General features: G+C 43.0%; 1 protein-coding gene across 3 annotated transcripts in view; it reads right to left on the bottom strand.

The window, feature by feature from the left end:
- Nucleotides 1–21,708, bottom strand: part of ZNF365 (zinc finger protein 365) — a 25,759-nt gene extending 4,051 nt beyond the window's left edge. For all 3 annotated transcript variants that reach the window (XM_029931742.1, XM_029931743.1, XM_029931744.1), the window contains exons 1-3: nt 21,612–21,708; nt 19,148–19,903; nt 6,148–6,328 (exon numbers count right to left, since the gene is read on the bottom strand). In XM_029931742.1, the coding sequence (XP_029787602.1) occupies nt 6,148–6,328; nt 19,148–19,890 (924 nt within the window). In that variant the 5' untranslated portion in view covers nt 19,891–19,903; nt 21,612–21,708. The remainder of the gene's footprint in view (nt 1–6,147; nt 6,329–19,147; nt 19,904–21,611) is intronic.
- Between the last annotated feature and the right edge of the window lie 11 nt (nt 21,709–21,719).

The raw sequence follows: 21,719 nt of genomic DNA, 5'->3' as shown, positions 1-21,719 counted from the left end.
AGAAATTACATGCTGGGTTTATTTTTCCCCTAGGAAGTGTGTCTTGGGTTTTTCCCTTATTATTTTCTTTACTTTTTTTTTTCCTCTTCTTTTTTTGGTGGTGGTGGTGGTTATGTTTAAATGAAGTTGCTTTTACAACACCAAAGACTTAATCATCCATTTCCTATATAAAAGGTAGCTACTTATTTGCATGGACCTCAAGTATACTGTAGTATAGAGGTGGAATTTAAGGAAAGGTATTAAGAAGGCTGTGTTGTAGCTTATGGGCAAGTAATAAATTGTATCATTTATCTTGAATGTATCATAGATAAGCTGCTATATAACGATCGCCACTTCAGATAGCTGTGAAATTAGGTGATTAAGTAGTTGTTACTTAACCTTCTAATTTCTGTATAAGTCTAATTACATGAAATAGAAGTGGGGTTTTGATTTTTCACTTCGCTTTTCTGTTTGGAGTGTCACTGTAACTACTGTATTGTAAATGATGGAAAATAATTGCATATGTTAAAAAAATAAATTGTGTTATATTAAAAAAAAAGAATAAATAAGCTTTAAAAAAAAAGAAATCGTTCCCATTAAGGAAGCCAGTGACTGCCTGGGTAGCACGGCCCAGGGCACCTGCTCTCACAGCAGTGAACCAGCACATCTCATGCTCAGCCTCTGCTGACTCTGGGAGCCTCTGTGGCTCCCAGTTCTGAGATTCCCAAGAAGCCATTATTAGTAGATCTAAGAAATTTCAAAACGTTGAAGAGCCCTCTAATAGAGCAAGATTTGAAGAAACATTTTTATAAAACTAGAATGATATGCCATTATTTCTTGATTAATTCAGGCTGCATGTGCAGCTAATTTACCACAGCTGTGGTTGGTCACAGTGTATAAGCTAAAGGGAAAATTGGCATAAAATGTTTACTGCCTAAAATACATCATTTCTAAAGTGAGAGCATATGAAGACCAATTCCACAACTGTCCCTGAGGCCATCTATCACTGAGATTATTTTCCACTGCCCATAAATTATGCACTTTTGTGGCTGGGCTCAAATATCATTTGCAGAACAAATTGATAACTTATTGTTTTGTGACCCAGATGTTACCATCCACTTTAGAGGCAAACCCAGCATACACCCAACCTCCAATTCCTGACCTCCCTCAGGTAGACTTCACTCAAAGTAGTGGGCTGCATCAGCAGACAGAGGAACAGAAGAGGATGACAAAGAAAATATGCAGAAAGGGCCATGTTGGTGTTGGAGCCCAGTGTGGTCAACACGAGTCCCTACTGTATTCAAATAATCATAGAAACCAAGTACAGCATAGCAAGATCACTCCCCCGGGTCTTTGGTCTGCAGCTTGAGCTTTGGTCAGATGCAAATCAGAAAGCAGCTTTCTTTTTCGTTTTTTTTTAATTTAAAAAAATGTTTATTTACATTTGAGAGAGGCACAGAGTGTGAGCAGGGGAGGGGCAGAGAGAGAGAGGGAGACACAAATCTGAAGCAGCTCTAGGCTCAGAGCTGTTAGCACAGAGCCTGACACAGGGCTTAAAACCACGAGCTGTGAGATCATGACCCGAGTCAACATCGGACGCTTAACCGACTGGGCCACCCAGGAGCCCCAGAAAACAGCTTTCTTAAACTTTTGAGGGTCATGTCCCCAGCAAGGCGAGATGGGATTCTTGGCATCTGCCTTCTGACTCAGTCACAAGTAAGCTTCATTGTTGACCCTGCTCACACTGGCTGGATTCAACATGAGATTAATAAATGTGGACAGAAAAAGGCACCTTGCTTGCATGAGGGTCGAGGTTCTGCAATATACAAAGGAGATGGGACAGACGGCTCAGCCAAACATCAGGCTGGCAGCTTCTGGGAACCGTGGCCGTGTCAGCCATGGCCCCACAGCCAGCAGTAAGGGCTTCTCAGCTCAGCTCCTTGAATGCACTTTAGGATTTGTGTAAACTGTGAAACAACCACAAAACTTGTAAGGCTTTTCTTCCTTTAAATTGCCAACTACTTTGGGGCTCAGTCAGTTAGGAATCTGACTCTTGGTTTCAGCTCAGGTCATGATCTCACAGATTTGTGGCTCCACCTCAGGCTCTGTGTGCTGGCAGGGTGAAGCCTGCTTGGGATTCTCTCTCTCCCTAGCTCTCTGTCCCTCCCCTACTTATGCTGTCTCTCTCAAAAAATAAACTTTAAAATAAATAAATAAATTGCCTCCTACTTTTTAAAATTATTCTTAAGGCATGACAATTTTTTTCACTTTACTATACATTATGTATATAAGCATATAGTTTGATGGTGTGTTGTATTGTATATATAATACTCTGGGATTTTAAGTAAAATTGTGTGTGTGTGTGTGTGTGTGTGTGTGTGTGTGTGTGTGTTTACTATACATACATACTTCTCTCCCTGGGGAAAAGGCGAACAATATTATCAAATGTTCAAAGAGGTCCCTGGCTTCCAAAATGTTTTAAGAACCAAAACACTGGTGCGTATGAATGTCACTGATGGACCCTGCTGGGACCTCAGGAAATTAAAAGAATGCACTGTATGTTACATGAAGGAAAATGCACAAATATGGGTAAGGATGAGCCATGAGCCTCACATACACACATATATACAGGTAACATAACTTGTGCATGTAGATATGTCACCCACTAGATTAAATACTGACTACATAACTACAATTGAGCCTCAAAACAAGCCTATGAGATATGCATTGTCATCTCTGTTTCACAGATGTAGAAAGTAAGACCAAAAAGTTAAGCAGCTGGTTCAAAGCCTCAATCTTTACCAATTTTAGAGCTGGGTGTCAAACCCAAGTTAGCACGTTCCAAATCCGAACAAGACTTCACTCTGCACTGCCTTCATAAAGAGTATGTGTTTGTGTAAAAGCAAGCAGTTTGTATACAAAAGTTACGTGGAATCCATAGCTGGGTCGGAATTTCTCCAGTGATCCTATAGATCACGAGGTTTGGGTGGAGGCAGGGCCGTTATCCCAGTCCCCACAGAACCTCACGTGCTCTCCTCCCTGTGAACACAAGAGGCCACTGTTCCTTCTGGCTGTGCAGCCGCAGGCAGAAGGAGACCCGCCTCCTCCCTAACCCACCTCATGGGCTCTGTCTCCTCCTAGTCCAACTACTTTGTCTTCTTTTTGTTTAGGAGGAGGGGGATCGAGAGAGACTCCTTAAGGAAGTTTCAGGTTGGAAAAGCAAAAATAACTTGGTACTGAGAGCCAATCCAAAACTTCTAAAACTCAAACGTGGGGTCTCGGGTTAGAGAAACTGGACACCCGGCCCCCCTCCAACCTCCACTCCGTGTAAACAGCAGCACTGTATGCTCAACTGCTCAGGCCAGAACCTTAGATTCATTCTTGATTCCTCCCCTTCCCTCACCTGCTAAAAACCGAATCCTTCAGCAAGGCCAACTGGTTTAGTCAAGTCTATCCCCATGACGTACCCCATACCTGCCATTCTCTCCACGTCTGCTCTCCCCAGGCTTAATCTGCCACCGTAACAGCCTTCGAACCTGCCGCCCAGTCCTGGACCTCTCCCTCTATTCCCCACCAAGCAGCCAGAGCGATTGTGCTAAAACAGCTCACCTCCTGCTCACAACTTTCCAATCAATGGCTTCTCTCTGTTCTGGAATGGATCCAAACTCCTTATGTGACCCAGAAACCCCGGCATGATCTGGATCGTTCTTGAATCTCTGACTTCAACTCTTCTCACGCAAACATGCAAGCTTGTTCCCTACTAGGCCACTTCCCAACGTGCACAGAGCTGCCTTCCTCTGGTTATTCAGGTCACAGTCCAGATGTGGCTTCCCCTGCAGGGCCGCTCCTGACCATAAGGGCCACTCAGACACATCATCTTTTTCTTTAAAAGGGTTGTCACTACATGAAACCATCTTTGTTACGTGTTTACTTGTTCATGGTGCCGTCGCCTTCCTCACGAGAGCAGGGACCTCACCTACCTCATTCACCCAATTTCCTCAACACCCAGTAAGTGCCGTGTCCTCAATAAATATGTATTAAATGAATGGCAGCTAGTCCTAATTTAGCAACCTACAGGAAATAAATGCAACATTTAAAATAAGATTATCCAACCTGTTTCATGATCTTCCATTTGAGCAGTTCTATGCATGATTTTGGCAGATGGGATATTAGGTCACTTTATGTCTAATTCGACAGCATTTTTCAGAGCATAAAGACAAAGGATCTGAGTAAGCATGTTACACTTTTAGAAATCAGCCAGGTGAAAAAGGAACACAAATGCTCAAGGGAATTAAGGGGAAAATACAGAGGCCAAACAATATTTCAGAAAAGGCACTAAATGTGAAGGAAAGAAAATTTTCTAGGGAACAAAAGAATCTTAAGGCTAGAACACAGACTTGCTTAGAAAGGAGCAACTCAAACATCAATCAGGAAGTTTCACTGCTGTCCGGAGGTGGTAATGAGAGAAAGAGGGAAGAAGGCAGACACGGATTCTGTGATGGACCTTTAGCGGCGATGAAGAGCCAGGCCAGCTGGGGATAGCATGCCAGGCTGTCGTGAGCTGCGGTGTGGAGGGAATGGGTCCGAACGTTCTGCTCCCTCCCAGGGTGCACTGGGGCAAGGAGCTCTCTTGGGAGGGGCTGAGGCTCGGGAAGCCTGGGCTGCTCAGGGCTCTGTCCCTTTACTAAGCTGGGCCAAGTAAGTCAATAAAGTTATGATTTGAAGCTTTTCTTGCCAAAAGCATCCAAATTCTTCTGTGTGTGTACAACCACCACAGGACCCCTGGGAGACCAGACTTAGCATGCGCATTACAACAAAGACACTGTTCCTAATTTCGCAGGTGCATGCATATTATTACAATGAAATAGATGAATGCAGAAGGAGAAACGGTCTGAGGGACTGCAGACTGCACTGTAATGGCAGTGTAATGATACGTTATGGTCCTCAGCATTTAGAGGACTTCCAGGGAAACAGGGAAAGTGCTCAATCCTTTCAGAAACAAAGCACCTCATTCTTGGTCTTCCCAGGGCGATGTATCCTCCCTACAGGAGTCCCATGGTCCACCTCACCATGGCCTGACCATGTCCTACTCACAGATAGGCTCACTTCTACCTTCCCCACTATCATCTTAACTGCATTTCACTTTCTTTCAATTAGTCAATTCTTCCTTAGGTAGATTAAGTCTGATGAAGGTAGATCATGTCATGTTTAGGACACAGAAAGCAGAAACATAACTATGTATCCATTTCCTGTCGTGTTTGTAAGTGTATATGTAGGTATACAAATGTGTGCCTATGTATCTATGTATTTGTGTATACATGCGTCATGTGTGTACCGGCACACATGCACAGCACTTCACATATACACAGCTGACTAGAGCAGCTGAGATGTTGTCCAACTGCTGACTATGAGGGTCACTATGATGAAAATAATGACTAGCAATGTCTTTGAAAAGATGTTTAATTTTCAAGCTGGAAAAATAAACTGAGCAGAGGAAAGTGAACACAGAAATATAGGTAAGAGAGAGAACTATTAGGCTTCCTCTCTTCCTCCTTGCCTTCCATTGGGCCTTCAGCCATATGCACAGTTCTTGTCTGGGCTCTGGGGATTTCTTAAGTCCCTGGAATGATATGTAAAGTTGTGTGCAAAAATCTATTATAGAACTGCCACTTGTGAAATTTTCTAAAACCTTTTGAAAATCTACTTAAAGAATGTTTTAATGATAGAAACTATCAGAAGGTGTAGTCCTTCCTATTAAAGAAAAAAAGAGGTACGTGGCTAGATCCTGCTGTTGCAAAGAAAGGCCAAAGGTTTCTTAAGATTCTCTTGAAGAGCTCCAAAACAGGACAATACCTTCCAATCTACTTAGAACCCAGGTTGTGACCAATGATTTGTTTAGACTCTTCCAACTCTGTTATTATATAATATAAAATTATTTCTGCCTGTTTATCTTGGTATGGAGTGGCGGGCAGAGGACAACCATGCATCCCCAATCTCATCTTGGATTCCCCCGTGGCACCTCATAACACAGGCATGGTTGGGGCAGCGCTTCCAAAATGATGTCCAGAAGGTTCCTGCAAGTCATTCTTGTTCCCCCTTCCTCTGTCTAGACCCAATCCCGTCGTACCTGAGGACCACATGCTTGGTGGCTGTACCTGCGTGACTTACCATGTGCTCACTGATGTCTCGGCAGAGGCCCGCAGCCTGCTGGCTTTGATAGTACTCTAGCTGCTTTTCCGCCACTTCTACCCGTTGCAACAGATTCTCAATAAAATCCTGGAGCCGAGCTTTCCCTTGAACCTCCTTCTCAGCAGCTGCTTCCAGGAAATGGTTGAATGTAACAACTTCTCTGCAAGGCAAAAATGTCAGATCACAGAGAGGAGAAATGAGACACGAATTCATTCACTCAGCAGGTATTTACTGAGTGCTTACTATGCATCAGGTACTGCCCTTGGCAGTATGCTCACGGCCATGACAAAAGAGGTAACGATACATTTTTGTGGTTGAGTTTAGAGATTACATTTTAGTAGAATGAGACAGTCATTAAAAAAGATACAAATCAATACATATGTCAGCTGGTTGTAAGTGCCTAGGAGAATACTGACATTGGGTGTGAGGGGACAGAGAGTAACGGAGGGAGAGTGTGAGTGAGATTTTAGAAAGCAGTCAGGGACAACCTGGCTGGGTTCCTGAAGGAAACAAGGAATGAGCCAGGCAGACAGCTGAGGAGAGCAAGCCACGCTGGTGGAAACACGCACACAGGCCTGCGGTACTTCAGAGAGGGGGTAGGGGGAGGATGGGTGGAGCAGGGGCCACTGTGAGGATGTCCGATTTTCTTATACATGACACAAGAAGCCACTGGCTGCTTTTGAGAAATGTTCTGACTTACATTTTAAAAGTCCAGCTGTTGGGGGAGAAAAAGAGCACAGAGAGGAAACAAAAGGCCACGCTGAGCACTTTAGTATATAAAATGAGTCACCTTATTCAACTGTGTATTTCTGAACTAAAAGTGAAACAGTCCAAGAAATGCCCCCCTGAGGTAGATCCAAGGTCCACTGGGAAAGCTATTTTAGCAGACACAGGACAATCAACATGCAGGGTTCCCTTCCCTAAAAAGCTGAGCAAAATACCTCAAACAGTATTCCTTTATCCACATTGCAATTCACAAGTCCAGAAAAAAATTTTTTTTAATTTACATCCAAGTTAGTGAGCATACAGTGCAATGATGATTTCAGGAGTAGAATCCAGTGATTCCTCCCCTACATGTAACACCCAGTGCTCCTCCCAACAAGAGTCCTCCTCATGCCCCTTGCCCATTTAGTCCAGCCCCCTCCCCGACAACCCCTCCAGCAACTCTGTTTGTTCTCTATATTTAAGAGTCTGTTGAATATGTGTTTTGTCCCCCTCCCCGTTTTTATATTATTTTTTCTTCCCTTTCCTTATGTTCATCTGTTTTATATCTTAAATTCCACATATGAATGAAGTCATATGATATTTGTCTTTCTCTGACAAATTTCGCTTAGCATAATACACTCTAGTTCCATCTACAGAAAATTTTTAATAAATTTATTACTACTTTTTATCTTTTTATTTCTAATGCATATATGAGAACCATACTTTTCTAATTTATAATGAAGTCAGTTTTTTATAAAAACTCAAACACATGAGAAATATAAAAGAAAATACCATCTGAAACCTCATTATCCTGAAATAATGTAACAATTTGGTAGCCATTCTCATGAGCAACTCTACAAATACACACACACACACACACACACACACACACACACACACACACGACCAACAGGTGCTTATTATCACAACTCGCTTCACCCAATTTGCCTTACTTAATATGAAATTATGAAGATCCTTTCTGCCTTTCCCTTTGTATGTCCTGTCACGCCCACCAGAGGTAATGAATTCCGTAATTTTACTACCTATTGGATATAGTATTTCTTTCATAGGTCTTCAGAATCTCTCTCGACCTTCAAAGAGCGCCCCCTCATTTCTCTGGCCATGTTCAACTTATGCAGAACCAAGATTCTAAAGACTGATCATTATCCTCCCAACTTCTTTCATTTTATATTAAGAAATCCCATTTAAAAAAAATCTAACCTCAGGGTGACTGGGAGGCTCAGTCAGTTAAGGATCTGACTCTCCATTTCTGCACAGGTCATGATCTGTTCATTAGCGAGAGCCCTTCTTAGAATTCTCTCTCTCCCTCTCTTTCGGCCCCTCCCCTGCTCTCTAAATCAATCAATCAATCAATTAATTACCATACTCTAATCTCATGCAGTTGCTCTAGATAGTTGATGAAATCCATTGTCTTCTCTGCACCTTCTGCTTAAGCTCCATAATTTCTTGAGGGCTGAATTTCAGGTAGGCCTGGCCCAGGAAGTTCTGCAGAAGGTCTTCACAAAATAGCTGATAGTGGCTTCCAGCTCCTTTATTCTGTACAACTAGCCAATGTATTCACTTTTACAGTCAGTTGTGATTTCTTTATCACACATATGTTGCACTTGGCCATACTGAAACTTTTCTGACACTTCCTACAGAGTCAAAGGTCTCTGCAAAACCTTGGAAATTACATATTTATAAAAATAAAAAAGAGGTTCTAACATGATTCATCAAAGAATTGCTTATTATAGTAGCCTCTTTTTTTCTTGTTTCCTATCCGGGATCAAACATAAACCCCAATCCCATGATAATTCTATTATCTTTCAGTAGCTAATATTCACATAAAAGAAATGAGTCTTTTTGGAAAGAAGTTTTCCTCCATCATCAAGTTTCAAGTTTATTTCCAGATGTTTCCATATGAGGGCTGAATGGAAGATGTGCACTTTCCAAGCTGTTCAGGCCACGGACCCAAGCCAATTTTCAAGCTCTACCATCATTCTGCTTTGATCTGCCTCTTAAGTAACCCTAAATAGCAGCAAAACAATGGAGGGTTCATTCAGGTGCTATATCCAGCATGCTACACGTTATATTCATCATGGGTCCTAGGAATGGCCGAGATCCTTTAGATGCAGTGCAAAAGTACTGCTAGAAAACACAGCCTGGGAAATGTCTGTTCCCTCCTCTTTCCAACATTAAGGTGTCCATTCATTCAGAGTCAAGCCCATTGTAGATACTTCATAGGTGACATTTAGGATGCCTGAATCACGACTCAAGTCTTCAAACTGTACTTATAGGGAAAGCAACCAAAATCCACAACCCTCTCCCCCACCCAAAAGAGAAACATAGAAAAAGAGCCAGTGTATTATTTTTCAATTCATTTTGGTTTATAGTATTTACTATATCTATCTCATTACAGAAATATTTTACATTTATTATGGGAAATACAAAAGTTGACCTATTAGATCTAACTGAGCAAGGGCCAAATCAGCTTTTTTTGTTCTCTGCTCAAAGCCCATCATTCAATATAATACATGGCACATAATGTTCAATATATATTCATTGTAATGAATATTTTAAAAGGACAAGGAAGAAACAAAAAAGGACCCATAATCCTAACACCCAGAGGTAACTACTATCAACATCCTTGTATATTTTCTCTAGTCATTTTTTTTCTGTATGCATATTTACTATTTGGGGACTCTCAGGCTATAAAGCTTAAAATGTAAAACATCAGTATTTGACAGCTTAATCCCATAGGATTAACATCCCAAACGCAAGAAAACAAATCTAAGTGCAATATACTTTGTGACTGTGGCTGTATTCTCAAACTATGTTTTGCTACTGGTTCTATATAAAACTTCTGCAAATTAACATTAATGATCCTAGCTGATCCTGGAGTGTTATGTCATGTTGTAGAAGAAAAGCATCTTCTTCTAACCTCTCCCTCATCCAATTACCTTGTACCCTGAAGCTGAGAAGTTAACCCCCTTTGTATTTTTCAACCAACCTGGCACCAATACCAACTTAATTTCATTTTATGAATGTTTCGCATCAACTAAAAAAAGAAAGAAAAAGAAAAGACAGTTAACACAAGCCTGATGATTTAATTTTAAATGCGAGTTTATACAAGACAATGGCTGGAGAAGTTCCTCATACTGAGAATATGTTTGGGTGCTGTATAAAAACAGCTACAAAACTAATTATGGAATAGCATGTGTGCACAACTTCAGATTCCCCTTTCACATTCTGTTCAATCTGGATTAACAATATCCAGAAACACCTCATATTTCCCCAAGGAATCTTGGGAATTTCCTGAATGAAAAAGGAAGAGGTCTAACCACATTGTGTTTGTAATCTCTTTAATATTATAACCCAAACAGTAAAACACCCATTCAAAGTGCAAAGCAGACCAATGGATTTCAATGTAAGGGAGAACAAAATATTCACTAATATGGTTACAGGTTCCATATCACAATTATTCTTGAAGAAGCTACCGATTGTTGACTTCTGGCATAATATCAAAGCAGAATATCCTCTTCTCTGAAAAAGCTGTGAAAGTACCCCTCCCTTCTCTTACTACAGACACACATGAGGTTTGATTTCCTTTATCTACTTCAACCAAACAACAAATTTGCAACAGACTAAATGCATAAGTAACAAGGTCCAGTTGCCTTCTATTTAAGTCAGATATTAACATATTTGCAAAACTCATAAAACGATGCCTCTCTGCTAAACTGTTTTTGGGGAAAGAGTTATTTTTCATAGAAATATGTTATTTATGTTAACAAGTAATGGATTTTTTTTATTGCTACTGCTACTTTTAATAAGTGTTTTTAAATTTCTAAGTTTTAACTAATACAGTAAATATTGATAGATAAAACTCACACAAACAAAAACTTCTGAAGGCCCTCAGATAATTATTTTAGCGGATAAGGAGAAAAGGAGCTAAAAAGTTTGAGAAGTGCTGACAGACTGTGTACATATGATCCTGAACCTGAACTCGGGTGAGGGCGGACGATGAGGGCTAGAACACTAGAAAGATGTAGTCACAGACCACACATGTGTCGATTGCACTCTTCAGTAACTCAACAAGCATTTATTGAATGTTAGCAGGTACTAAGCTTAGTGCTGGGGCAGTTATGAACCAATGACTGTCTCCAGGGGTCAGCCCATTTTCTCTATAAAGGACCAAGGAGTAAATATTTTAGGCTCTACAGCCCATATGGTCTCTGTCACAATTATTCAACTCCACCTAGCACAAAAGAACCATAAAGGCTTGTAACAATAGACCTTTATTTATAGACAGTGAAGTTTGAATTTCATATAATTTCCATGTCAAGAATTATTATTTTTCTTTTGATTTTTTTTTCAAATTAAAAATTTTTGGTTCACAAGCTCTTCAAAAACAGCTAGCAGGCTGAAGTGGGCTGGTGGTATGCTAACCCTTGATATAGAGGGAGAAGCAAATGTTATAAAATTTTTTTAATGTCTTTTTATTTTTGAGAGAGAGAGACAGAGTGTGAGCAGGGGTGTGGCAGAGAGAGAGAGGGAGACACAGAATCCAAAGCAGGCTTCAGGCTCCAAGCTCCAAGCTGTCAGCACAGAGCCCGATGTGGGGTTTGAACTCATGAACTGCGAGATCATGACCTGAGCCAAAGTCAGAAGCTTAACCGACTGAGCCACCCAGTCGCCCCAGAAGAAGCAAACATTAATAGAAACAAACACTGAAATATGTAATTACAAAGCTAAGCGGACTAACTAAGAAAAAGAATAACACGATGCCATCAGAGAGTAGAAGAAAAGACTTGTGTGGTTTTATTTTAGGTTGTTACCCTGTGACTTAGAATACAGTGAGAAGACTGGAAGGCCGGATGAGAGAGAAGATAAAGGCAAACCTGAGTGAAATCCAGTCAGGCTGTGGGTACAAATCAGCTTCAGGGAAACTGATTCTAGGCCACCTCCAGGCCCATCGCTGACTTCTCATACGCATATTTTTTTTTAAAGTTAAATATGGGGCACCTGGATATCTCAATTGGTTCCGACTCCAACTCTTGATTTTGGCTCACGTCATGACCTCACGTCACGGTTCATGGGATCCAGCTCCCCATCGGACTCTGAGCTAGCAGCAGGGAGCCTGTCTGGGACTCTCGGTTTACCTGCCCTTACCCCACTCACACACGCGTGGGTGCACATGCGCACGCGCTCTCTCCTCTCCCAAAAAGTTAAATATGATAGAATGCAAGGTCTTAAGCTTCAGCGGAAAATACGATTATTTAAATCAGTATTGATACTAAAGGAAAAAGTATCAGCACAGGATAAGAAACTGGCCTGAAGCTCACGGCAGAATGATTCACAAAGCTAGCAATCTGTCAGTGTCCTGAGATTCAGAAACAAGGAGGCAATGAGTGAAAAAGCCTTTCCAGTGCTATCAAAGGTTTATTTAAAAAAACTGTTTGTTCCCTCATGTGCTCATTTATTTACAGGATGACCATAAGGTCTGAGACATAATATTTCATTTTTTACAGGCTGAACACCTCGGTTACTTCTTCTGAGGTGGGTTTAAGACAAAAAAAAATCAGAAAAATCAAAGATATACTATCATGTGACAAACCCACTCTAGAAGCAGGTGTAGAGAAGGGCACTTGGGTGGCTCAGTCAGTTAAGTGTCCAACTTTGGCTCAAGTCATGATTATGAGGTCTGTGAGTCTGAGCCCTGAGTCGGACTCTATGCTGACAGCTCAAAGCCAGGAACCTGCTTCAGATTTTGTGACTCTCCTTTTCTCTGCCCCTCCCCCTCTCCGTCTCTCTCTCAAAAATAAACATTAGAAGCAAGTGTAGCAATAGAGGGAAACGGGCATTAATGCACCATGGTGCTCACTGCACTTTTACATAGGCATTGGACCATGAGTTGTTAATAAGCGACAACACATTGATCATACCACATACTGTAATTTATAGTTATTTCCCTATATGTCCAGCTTTCATGGCCATCCTGTAGCCTCACACTCCCCTCGGGCCTCATAAACATACATCACCCCCTTCTCTGCTCCTGCACTAGGGAACTCCCTTCATTCAGCTTGTAAGCCAGATTCTTACTTGGGACAACATGCTGTTCTTCCACTGGGGTCCCTTCCTCTGCCTTTCCCAAGCCCCCACTCTTCAGGAGCCTTCTAATCTCAGGGCTCTCCTGTTAGGAAGCTTTCCCGCACATGCCTAAGTGTGGGTTAGGTAACCTGCTTGTTCTCCCGCAGAACACTGCCCCCCTTAACATGCACACTACAGAGAGGGCTAGTCATTTGCCCCACTCCATTGTGAGATCTGTGAGGTCAGGGACCTTGCCTGCTCTTCCGCTGCGCTACCCCAGTACCAAACATGAGCCCAGCATACAAGAGGGATGCAAAAACTTCCGGCTGAATGCACAAAATGTACAACCACATCTCTAGGTGAAAATCTGTAACTGACGAAAAGATCCTGAGGTTTCTTTTTATCTTTTTCCAGACAAGTACTGGGGCATAAAACCAAAAAGTAATCTACAATACAGGCACCTCCCACAAGGCTGAGGGTGGGATCTAAAATTGATGCCTCTCTTCTATTCTTAAACAACACTTTAAAATCAGCTTCTCCTCCCAAAGGAAAGACCTACCAAGTTATTTAAATTTCATTTTACATTACTGATTTATGATCCTCTTTGGAGGTATGTGAAATGGTAAAAATACCTCTGGCTAAAAATAGTCTAGCTATTGATCACAGAGCACTTCAGACAGACCATAATGTCAGCCACAAGGCAAATCCTGAAGCTGGAGTCAACCACCTTCCAATGCTGGGAGCCTGGCTGCAATCTTGGGGAGCTCAGGGTTGGCTCCGATGTACCCCATGAAGCCCTACAGGGTGGAGTCTGCACCTGTGGCCTGTCTGAAGTCACATCACCTCTACTTTTGGTGACCTTTTGCCTTATCTTTCTCTTTTAGTTTCTTTGACTAAACAAAAAGGTCTATTAGTTCTCATTAAGATCTACCTAAGTAAGTCAAATCACTCTTATTGGTAAGAAGTAGGTCAACACTACATTCTAAGCCCCTTAGTCCAGAGAAAGAAAAAAGGTGCACTGACAGGAGAGAGATACAGAAAGACTGGATATTTTCCTTGGTCTCCAAATTTTACCATCCATAAGAGGGCATGTTTGACATCTAGCTTTTCCTATATTAGTTTGTAAGTCTGCATGGAAAACAACCTGGAAAGAGAGGACCTCATTTATATAAACACATTAAAATGTGGAGCAAACAGACCCCTCCCTGTCCCACTGAACCCTACATGTAACATGATTTTTCCTGGGCTGTCTCCTAGCAATGGATCTATCTGGAGACCACGTTGTCTACTTACTGCTTTAGCTGGTCCAAAATAGGAATGCTGCAATTAAGTGGCGAGAGGGTTTAACTGTGCAAAGCAAGTTACCAAGTCAAACTTATCTTTAAAAGGCCAGCATCCCAGAGCCAGCTTTGGACAGAAACCCAAATGCATATTACCTGGCTCAGGGCACCCCTTTATGCCTCTTTTATCATATCAAAATGTTTAATTTTACCTCCTGGTCTCTTCCTGCCATGAGAGCAGAAACTAGACTCATTTGGTTTACTATTGTATGACCTAAAACAGCACCTGGCATTAGGCAGGCACTTAGTGGAAGATCTGTCCTCTGGCCGACTCCCAGGTGAAAACAGGGCAAATAATGAAGGAAGAAGGGAAAGATTATATCTATCGTAGCTTGCAAGGGAGTAGGATAGAAATTAGATAGAATTACAAAGGGGCCCCTCACCGTAATCAAGGGCTGGCAGTGGCACATGCTCCATTTTGACTGACCTCAGACATCCAGAGAGTCAAGTTAAAAGCCCTTGTTGAAAGTTAAAAGCCCTGGGCTGGTGCTCCAGAAGCTTAATATCATAACCACACTTATGACGCTAGCATTTCCCTATTTCCCAACACCTTTGATGCCAGCTGACATTTCCTTTAGTCTCATCAGGAAAATAAATGATGTCACCATGGCAGCTCTCTCAAACCAGCAAAAAAGCAAGCCCATTCCAAAATGGGCCAGCTACAGTATTACATAAGTCTTGATGCTTTGGGCAAATACCACATTTTCAAAAGTCTGGCTGAGACAGTGAATTAATGGAAAAAAGCATGCAGCAGAAACACAGGGAATATTGGTTTCAATTTAATTTCCACCACTAAATTTTTGTCCTTGGGCGAGTCATCCCACTGTGCTGGTCCTTATTTTCTGCCTCTGTAAAATGAGAGTGTTATCCTGAAGGAGATGAGGAGTACCTTCCAGTTCTAAATCACATGATCTCCTCGGGGGCCATCTGCAATAGTCTTCCTTCTCTCCCTGCTGTCCCCGCCAGTGTCAATCTCCCCTGGCCACTGAAGCAAATACTCGCCTTCCTGCTCACTCCCCCAGTGTGGTCTCTCCATATAAAAACATCTGTTCTCTAATGGTTTATCAACCTGAAACTGTGGCTTGTATTTAAGCACTTGTTCAAACTACCTTGAGTCTGAACACGGACATGCTCACTGATACGTTTTACTCTTCCCGTGCAGAATGTTGGCCCCGCAGGGGAAAAGAGCATGAGTTTCATATTCCCTATATATACCCAGCACAGTGCCGGCCACATCACGGGTACTCAATTAGGACTTTCCAGCCTTACCAGCAGCAGGAGGTACAAGAAAACTTGATATTACTGTAATTACACTGATGTCCTCCAAACTTTGGGTGAGCAACTCAGCCACAATCAGCTGGAATCCAAGTTCATCCTTTCTTGTTATGGGATACTTTACTGCAACGTTGGCTGGGATTGATTTACCTGATTTCAGGTGGTGCTACCCTATAGCTCTGAATACTCCTGAATAAGTAATTACCTGTTTCAATAGGACTTTTAAAGTGGCAGAGACTTTGTGAAAACAATGCACAGCTTTTTGGACATGTGCTCCAGAAATATATAGATACCTCTCTACAGACGTGTAATGAGACTCACCAGCATAAGTACAAGATACTGCCTATTCAAACAACCTCCTCTGTCATAGAGCATACCTAGGACTTCTCCCAAGTCCAGTCCCCTCTCCAGGAGTCAGTGTGCTGACTGCTGCAGGGCAGAAGTGGCCCTGGAGTCTTCCATTTCAATTTGAAAGAAAGGATTTTAAAGTTGAGCAGAAGAGCCTCATGAAATCCAGAAGCAAGTGAGCCTCATCAGCCTCACTTTAAAGTATTTTTAGGAGCGCCTGTGTGGCTCAGTCGGTTGGACATCTGGTTTTGGCTCAGGTCACGATCTCATGGTTTGTGGGTTCGAGCCCCGCATCAGGCTCTGTGCTGATCGCTAGCTCAGAACCTGGAGCCTGCTTCAGATTCTGTGTCTCCCTCTCTCTCTGACCCTCCCCTGCTCCCACTGTCTCTGTCTCTCCAAAAAAAACCCCATAAAGTATTTCTAAAGTTGAGGGGGAAAAAAATCCATAAGCAAGAGAGCCTCATGTAGATGTCTGCATTTTTTTTTTAACTGAATGTACCATCTGTGTCTCAAAGGGTCCCCAGAGTTTAAGTCGATTTCGAGTTGGACTGTAACCACCTACTTCCTCTCACAAATGAGTCTTGAGAGCTCATGCGGAGGCAGCTAGCAGGGTGGCACAGTTCCTGGTTTGTTCACTGGCCAAAGAGGATCTTCCCATATCTAAAAGGTCATGTCTCCGGTGGGAGGTGCGGCTCCGTGAAGGATGGTGAGGAGGGAGGGCACATCCTAGCCAGGCAAATCCAGTCAAATTAACGCAGTTTCAGTGGTGTGGCAGCTGGGCAGCTGGCTTGCTGCCCCATTTTGGGGGCAGGGGTAGGCTTCAGGGAGGCTGAACACTACAGAGTCCGAGGGGGCTGGCCGCAGCCCCCCTCTCAGACCAAGAGCTCCAGTGTCCTTCCTGGAAACAAGACCCTTTCAGTGCTATTTTATGTACAGAAAGAGGGATTATTTGAGACTTGAATACAGAAACTGACAGGATAGGCCAAATGAAAGCTTTAAAAAAATGAAGACTTTGTTAATTTTATGTTTAAAAGTGTAAGGCAGTTTCACTGTACTTGCATTTAAAGTTTTTTTTAATGTTATTAGTCCAAAATGACATACTAAGAACCAATTCATAATTTATCTTCAGATATATTCACAAAAACGTGACAGAGATGTATGTACAAGGATGTTAAGGGAAGCATTATTTTTAATACTAGGGAAATTGAACAAAACCATGTATTCATTAGTAGCAAACTGATGAAATCAGCCATGAAGCATTCATACCACAGAATAGCATTTCAATAGCCAAAAGGAATGACATAATCCTATATTTAGTGCATGAAAGATGCCTACAACATACTATGTTAAAACAAAAGCAAAACACACATAAGTGGCCGAACAGTATGTGTCATGATTCTATTTGGGAAAATAATTCTCTCTGCGTACAAAGTAATAGGATTGTGTGTACACAGGAAAGGTCTGGAAGGACATTCACCGAGCTAAACGGTGGCTATCGCTGGGGGAAGGAGTCGGGTATGCTTGGAGAAGAGGGGAGACTCTCAGTACATGCAGTCCATCCTGCTAATCTTTTGTTACAAGTATGTATTACTTTTGCAATTGGTCCTCAGGTGACCACACTGGATTAATATTACTACAATTGATCCATGCATGGCCCACTTTTTACTAAGTCAGTTAGTATTTTTAATAATAAAGCACTCTTGAACCCACAATCCAAAAAAAAAGTTAGAACCTTGCCAAAAACTTAGATCTAAATATCTGATCCTCCCTGCCGTCACACTGTCTTCCCTCCAGGCAACCTTCAGCCCGAATCCCACGTTCATTTTGACTTGTGTGATTAATAAATAAAACACAACAAATAAATAGGCGCAGTTAGTTTGTTTTCCTTTTAAATTCACTGCTCATCAATCAAACAGAAACGCCACAAATTTAATTCCAAGCTTTTCTTTGCACATAGGGGAACCCATCTGCCATTTTCCCAGTGATGCAGTGTTAATCACCCTGGTGTCCATAATGGGTATTGGCACTAACTTCCCGCAGGAAACTCGACAAGCCAAGACAGAAATTTTTCGTTAGTTTTCGTTGCTTTTCCCTCAAAGCAAAGTAAATCAGTGGCTAATTCAAATCTGTCTTCACTCTGTAATTAAAAAAATTTCTAGTTGATCAGAGCAGGCTTTCCCTCTAGATCGAATGTAGGCATTTAGTGATATCGGGTGATGATCTCTTTAATATATAGGGTTTCTCAGCATCTTGCCAAATGGAGGTACTTTAATTACTACACTTTAAGAGACAATGCATGATATGAGTGCCAGTGGGTAAAAAACAGTATGAAATTAAGTCCACCTCTGTAACATAATCCAAATTACCTGAAATCCTCCTTCTAGGTTATCCTAGTGGACCGATGTGTATGCCCTTTGATTCTATGAATTTTGAGCCTCTATTTAAACGTAAATCCAACATTCTGCATTTGGGAATACACTGCATTGTTATGTATGCCTTTGTGGTTTGAGTGGATGTCATAATAAGTGATAAGGAAATGCTTTTCCAAGTATGGTGTTTTTGAAAGCAATAGCTAGTCAACCCTTTGCAAACAGGCCTGACCTACTCTAGTATGACATTACCATTCTACAAAAAGAAAATTCTCACACTTAAATCACAGAAGTCAGCAGTATCAGGAAGTTTCCTCTGGGCTTACTAATGTCTGCTTCTTCCAAATAAAAACTATATATAATTAAATGGATTCTCAGCTACCAACATTTAATTAACACAAGCAGATAATCCAAAATGGCAAAGAAGCCAGAACTACTGGTATTTAGAGCCTATTTTTACACTTGAGTAAGACAGCATCTCCTTTTCCTGACTCTACTACAAGGCGGCTATCAAGAAGGCTCCCCGAGAGCCCCCTCTCTGCCTTCCCATTCGACGCTCACCACTCCCCAGCCGGGAATGGATCCCACCATGGAGAAACGGCTACTTCTCTCTCCTAAAGTGTTCTGTAGTTTCGAAGGAGAGAAAGAACGAAACATTTTGACTTTCCTGCTGCTGGGTTGCAGGCTATACACAGAGAGGCTAAATAATATCAAAAAGCCTTGTGCCTCCCAAGTTCAACTGTATCAATGAGAAATGCAGCCAAGGTACCTGCAAGTAATAAAAACCAAACCTCGCCTGAGACGTGCTTGTAACCCGGGGGGAGGGGCCTAGACTGAAGGCACCGCACCACTTACTCTTCCTTCCTCAGCAGCTCCTCCTCCGACTCCGTCAGACGCTGCCTCAGCGCAGCAATCATCTCCACAGCCACGTCCACCTGTCGGTTCAGGGCCCGCTCCCGCCTCTGCACTTCCTGCTTTTTCTGCGTCAGCTGCACAAAGGCTGCCCGAACTTCCAGCAGTTCGGCAGTTTTCTGGGCCAACTCTTTGGTGAGTTTATCGATTCTCTTCTCGATGGTCTTGTCCACAGCCTCGACCATCCGGTTGAATTTTTCTCTGACGTGAGCCTCGAAAGCAGCTTTGGTGTCCGAGGTGGGCAGGCCGGGACTGGCCCGTGGCCCCTCCAGCGAGTCTGCACGCAGGTCCACCGTGGTGTAGGTCTGCACGTAGGACACCGGTCGCTCTGCCACCACCTCGAATGGCTTCCGGTCCTTGGTGTGTTCGTGCGAAATGCTATATAAGTTAACATAGCTAGGTTTCTGCTTCACCACGTTGCCAGTGCTCTGCAGTTTTCCCTGTTTCAGGGGTTCTGCGGAAGTGGCTAGGTCTGTGTCTTTGAGGGATGGAAACAGACTGCATTTTGTCAAGAGGGTTCTTTCCTGGTAGCTGTGACTGAACTCCAGATGGGCCCTCAGCGAAGACAGGCTTCTAAATCTGGTATGGTCTCCACACCTCGGGCAGCGGAATGGCAGGCACACAGCAACATTCTCAAAGGACTCCTGCCAGGGGTATCTGGTTTCCTCAAAAGCCTTCTGTTGCATTACTCTTCGAGTCCTGGGCGGGGCAAAATGAAACAGGTAGATTACATGTCTGTTTAAAAAAGGCTCCTGAAATGCCTGTTGCTGCCCATGTCCACAAGGGCAGGAACTTTTGGCTTCAAATGACTTTTGCATATAATATCTTCTGTTAAAATTAAAACTTATGATCCGTGGGCCAAATCCAGCCACATTCACTCATTTCTGTATTGTCTAATGCTGCTTTTGCACTAAAGACAAAGGTGAGTGAGTCGCTGAGACAGAGACTCTATGGCCCACAAAGCCAAAATTCCTACAGGGCCTTTATAAAAAAGTTTGTCAACCCCCACCCAGTATTACAAAAACAAAACAAAACAAAACAAAACAAAGAAAACCAAAAACGTGGGTAACATTCTCTCTTAGCAGATGAGAAAACTAGAGCAAGGAGGTAAAGTAATTAATTCAAAGCCAGATTGTAAGTGGCAGATCCAGAAGTGGAATTCAAGTTTCCTGCACTCCTGAATTTAGTATGCTAACTGCAAACCTGTGCCCTACTTTATGGATACAATCCTGATAAGCATGAATTCCAAAAATGAGGAAAACTCACATGAATTGTCAATATTTGTCCTGAGAGGGCAAGTTCAGTGATCTTTCTTCAAGTATAGGAAAGATATCACTCAAGCTAGGCACAGTGGCAATAAGCACACAATGAGCTGGAAATGTTTCAACCTGAGATTTCACCTTTGGTTACTGCTGTGATGACATAAATCAAAATGTTATCGTTGTCGCCCATATTCCAGGTTTACTGACATTTGGGAACTCAAGATATCAGATATATTTTGACCCAAGTGGGGCCATGGCCAAGACTTTATAAAAAATACAGTGCTCTAAACGGATTTATCTTCTCTCTGATCCTGTTTTAATAGGATAACCTCTAGAGATGACCAATGTTTGAACCAGGCAGGTATCAGCATAACTCTTAATAACAGCAAGTTCTTATTTCCTTGAAGGAATTTATCTTAGCCCTAGCAACAGATGACTGGTAGCAATCCTATTCTGCAAACAGGGCATATCTACTCCCTCCAGGAGTGGTTTCTGCTTAAATGCAACAAGCACTGGGCCCCCAAGAGAGGAAGCTCAGCTAAGGGTCTACACTTGAAAGTGTTGTTACTGGACCCTCAACCTCTTCTAAAGCAGAGGCGCAAATGGTCCCCAGCCAGGTAGGCAAAGCCTCCAGGTTAATAAGCCTCTGGCCTCCCTAGAGAAGGGAACCTCTCCCTGTGCTACACCTGGCTGTTTAACGACCAGTTTCGTGGTCCAAAAGGCAGGCGAGAGGTGAAGGAAAGGGAAGTCTGGATTCTAAGGGGCAATGGGAAAAAGGTGGCATCCCTGAATGGGGAAGCAGGTAATCACACACTCTGGGAGTACTTCTGCTTTCAAGGGCCCAGCAGAAACCCCAGTCCACAGGATTGGCCGAAAAGCCCTAATTTCCTCTGCCCAGGGCAGGCTGGCAAAGACGCTGCCCCGAGGGTCCCGGCTCTCCCCGCCCCCGCTCCGCCGCGGGTCGGCCCCAGGCGCCTGAGTGGATCCGTGCGCACACGAGTTCCCGCAAGTGGGGGCCGAGCGCCCAACTCCCGGCCGCGTGGAGGGGACAGTCCCCCTCCCCAGCCCGGGACGGCTCTGCCGCCCCCTCCGCCGCGCCCCGCGGGCCGGGCCGCAGGCGCAGAAGCCCAGCTGCGGCCACTTACCCGACTTGTTGCTGCAGCTGCAGCCGCTGCTGCTGCCGCCGCGGCCGGTGCTACTGCTGCGGGAGAGAAGCGGTTTTCAGCAGAGCCGTAAATCAGGCAGAGCCGGGG

This window comes from Suricata suricatta, chromosome 2, assembly GCF_006229205.1.
Source record: "Suricata suricatta isolate VVHF042 chromosome 2, meerkat_22Aug2017_6uvM2_HiC, whole genome shotgun sequence".
NCBI classification, from domain to species: Eukaryota; Metazoa; Chordata; class Mammalia; order Carnivora; family Herpestidae; genus Suricata; species Suricata suricatta.
The sequence above is the reverse complement of the archived record's forward strand: the minus strand, read 5'-3'. Positions and strand labels throughout refer to the sequence as shown.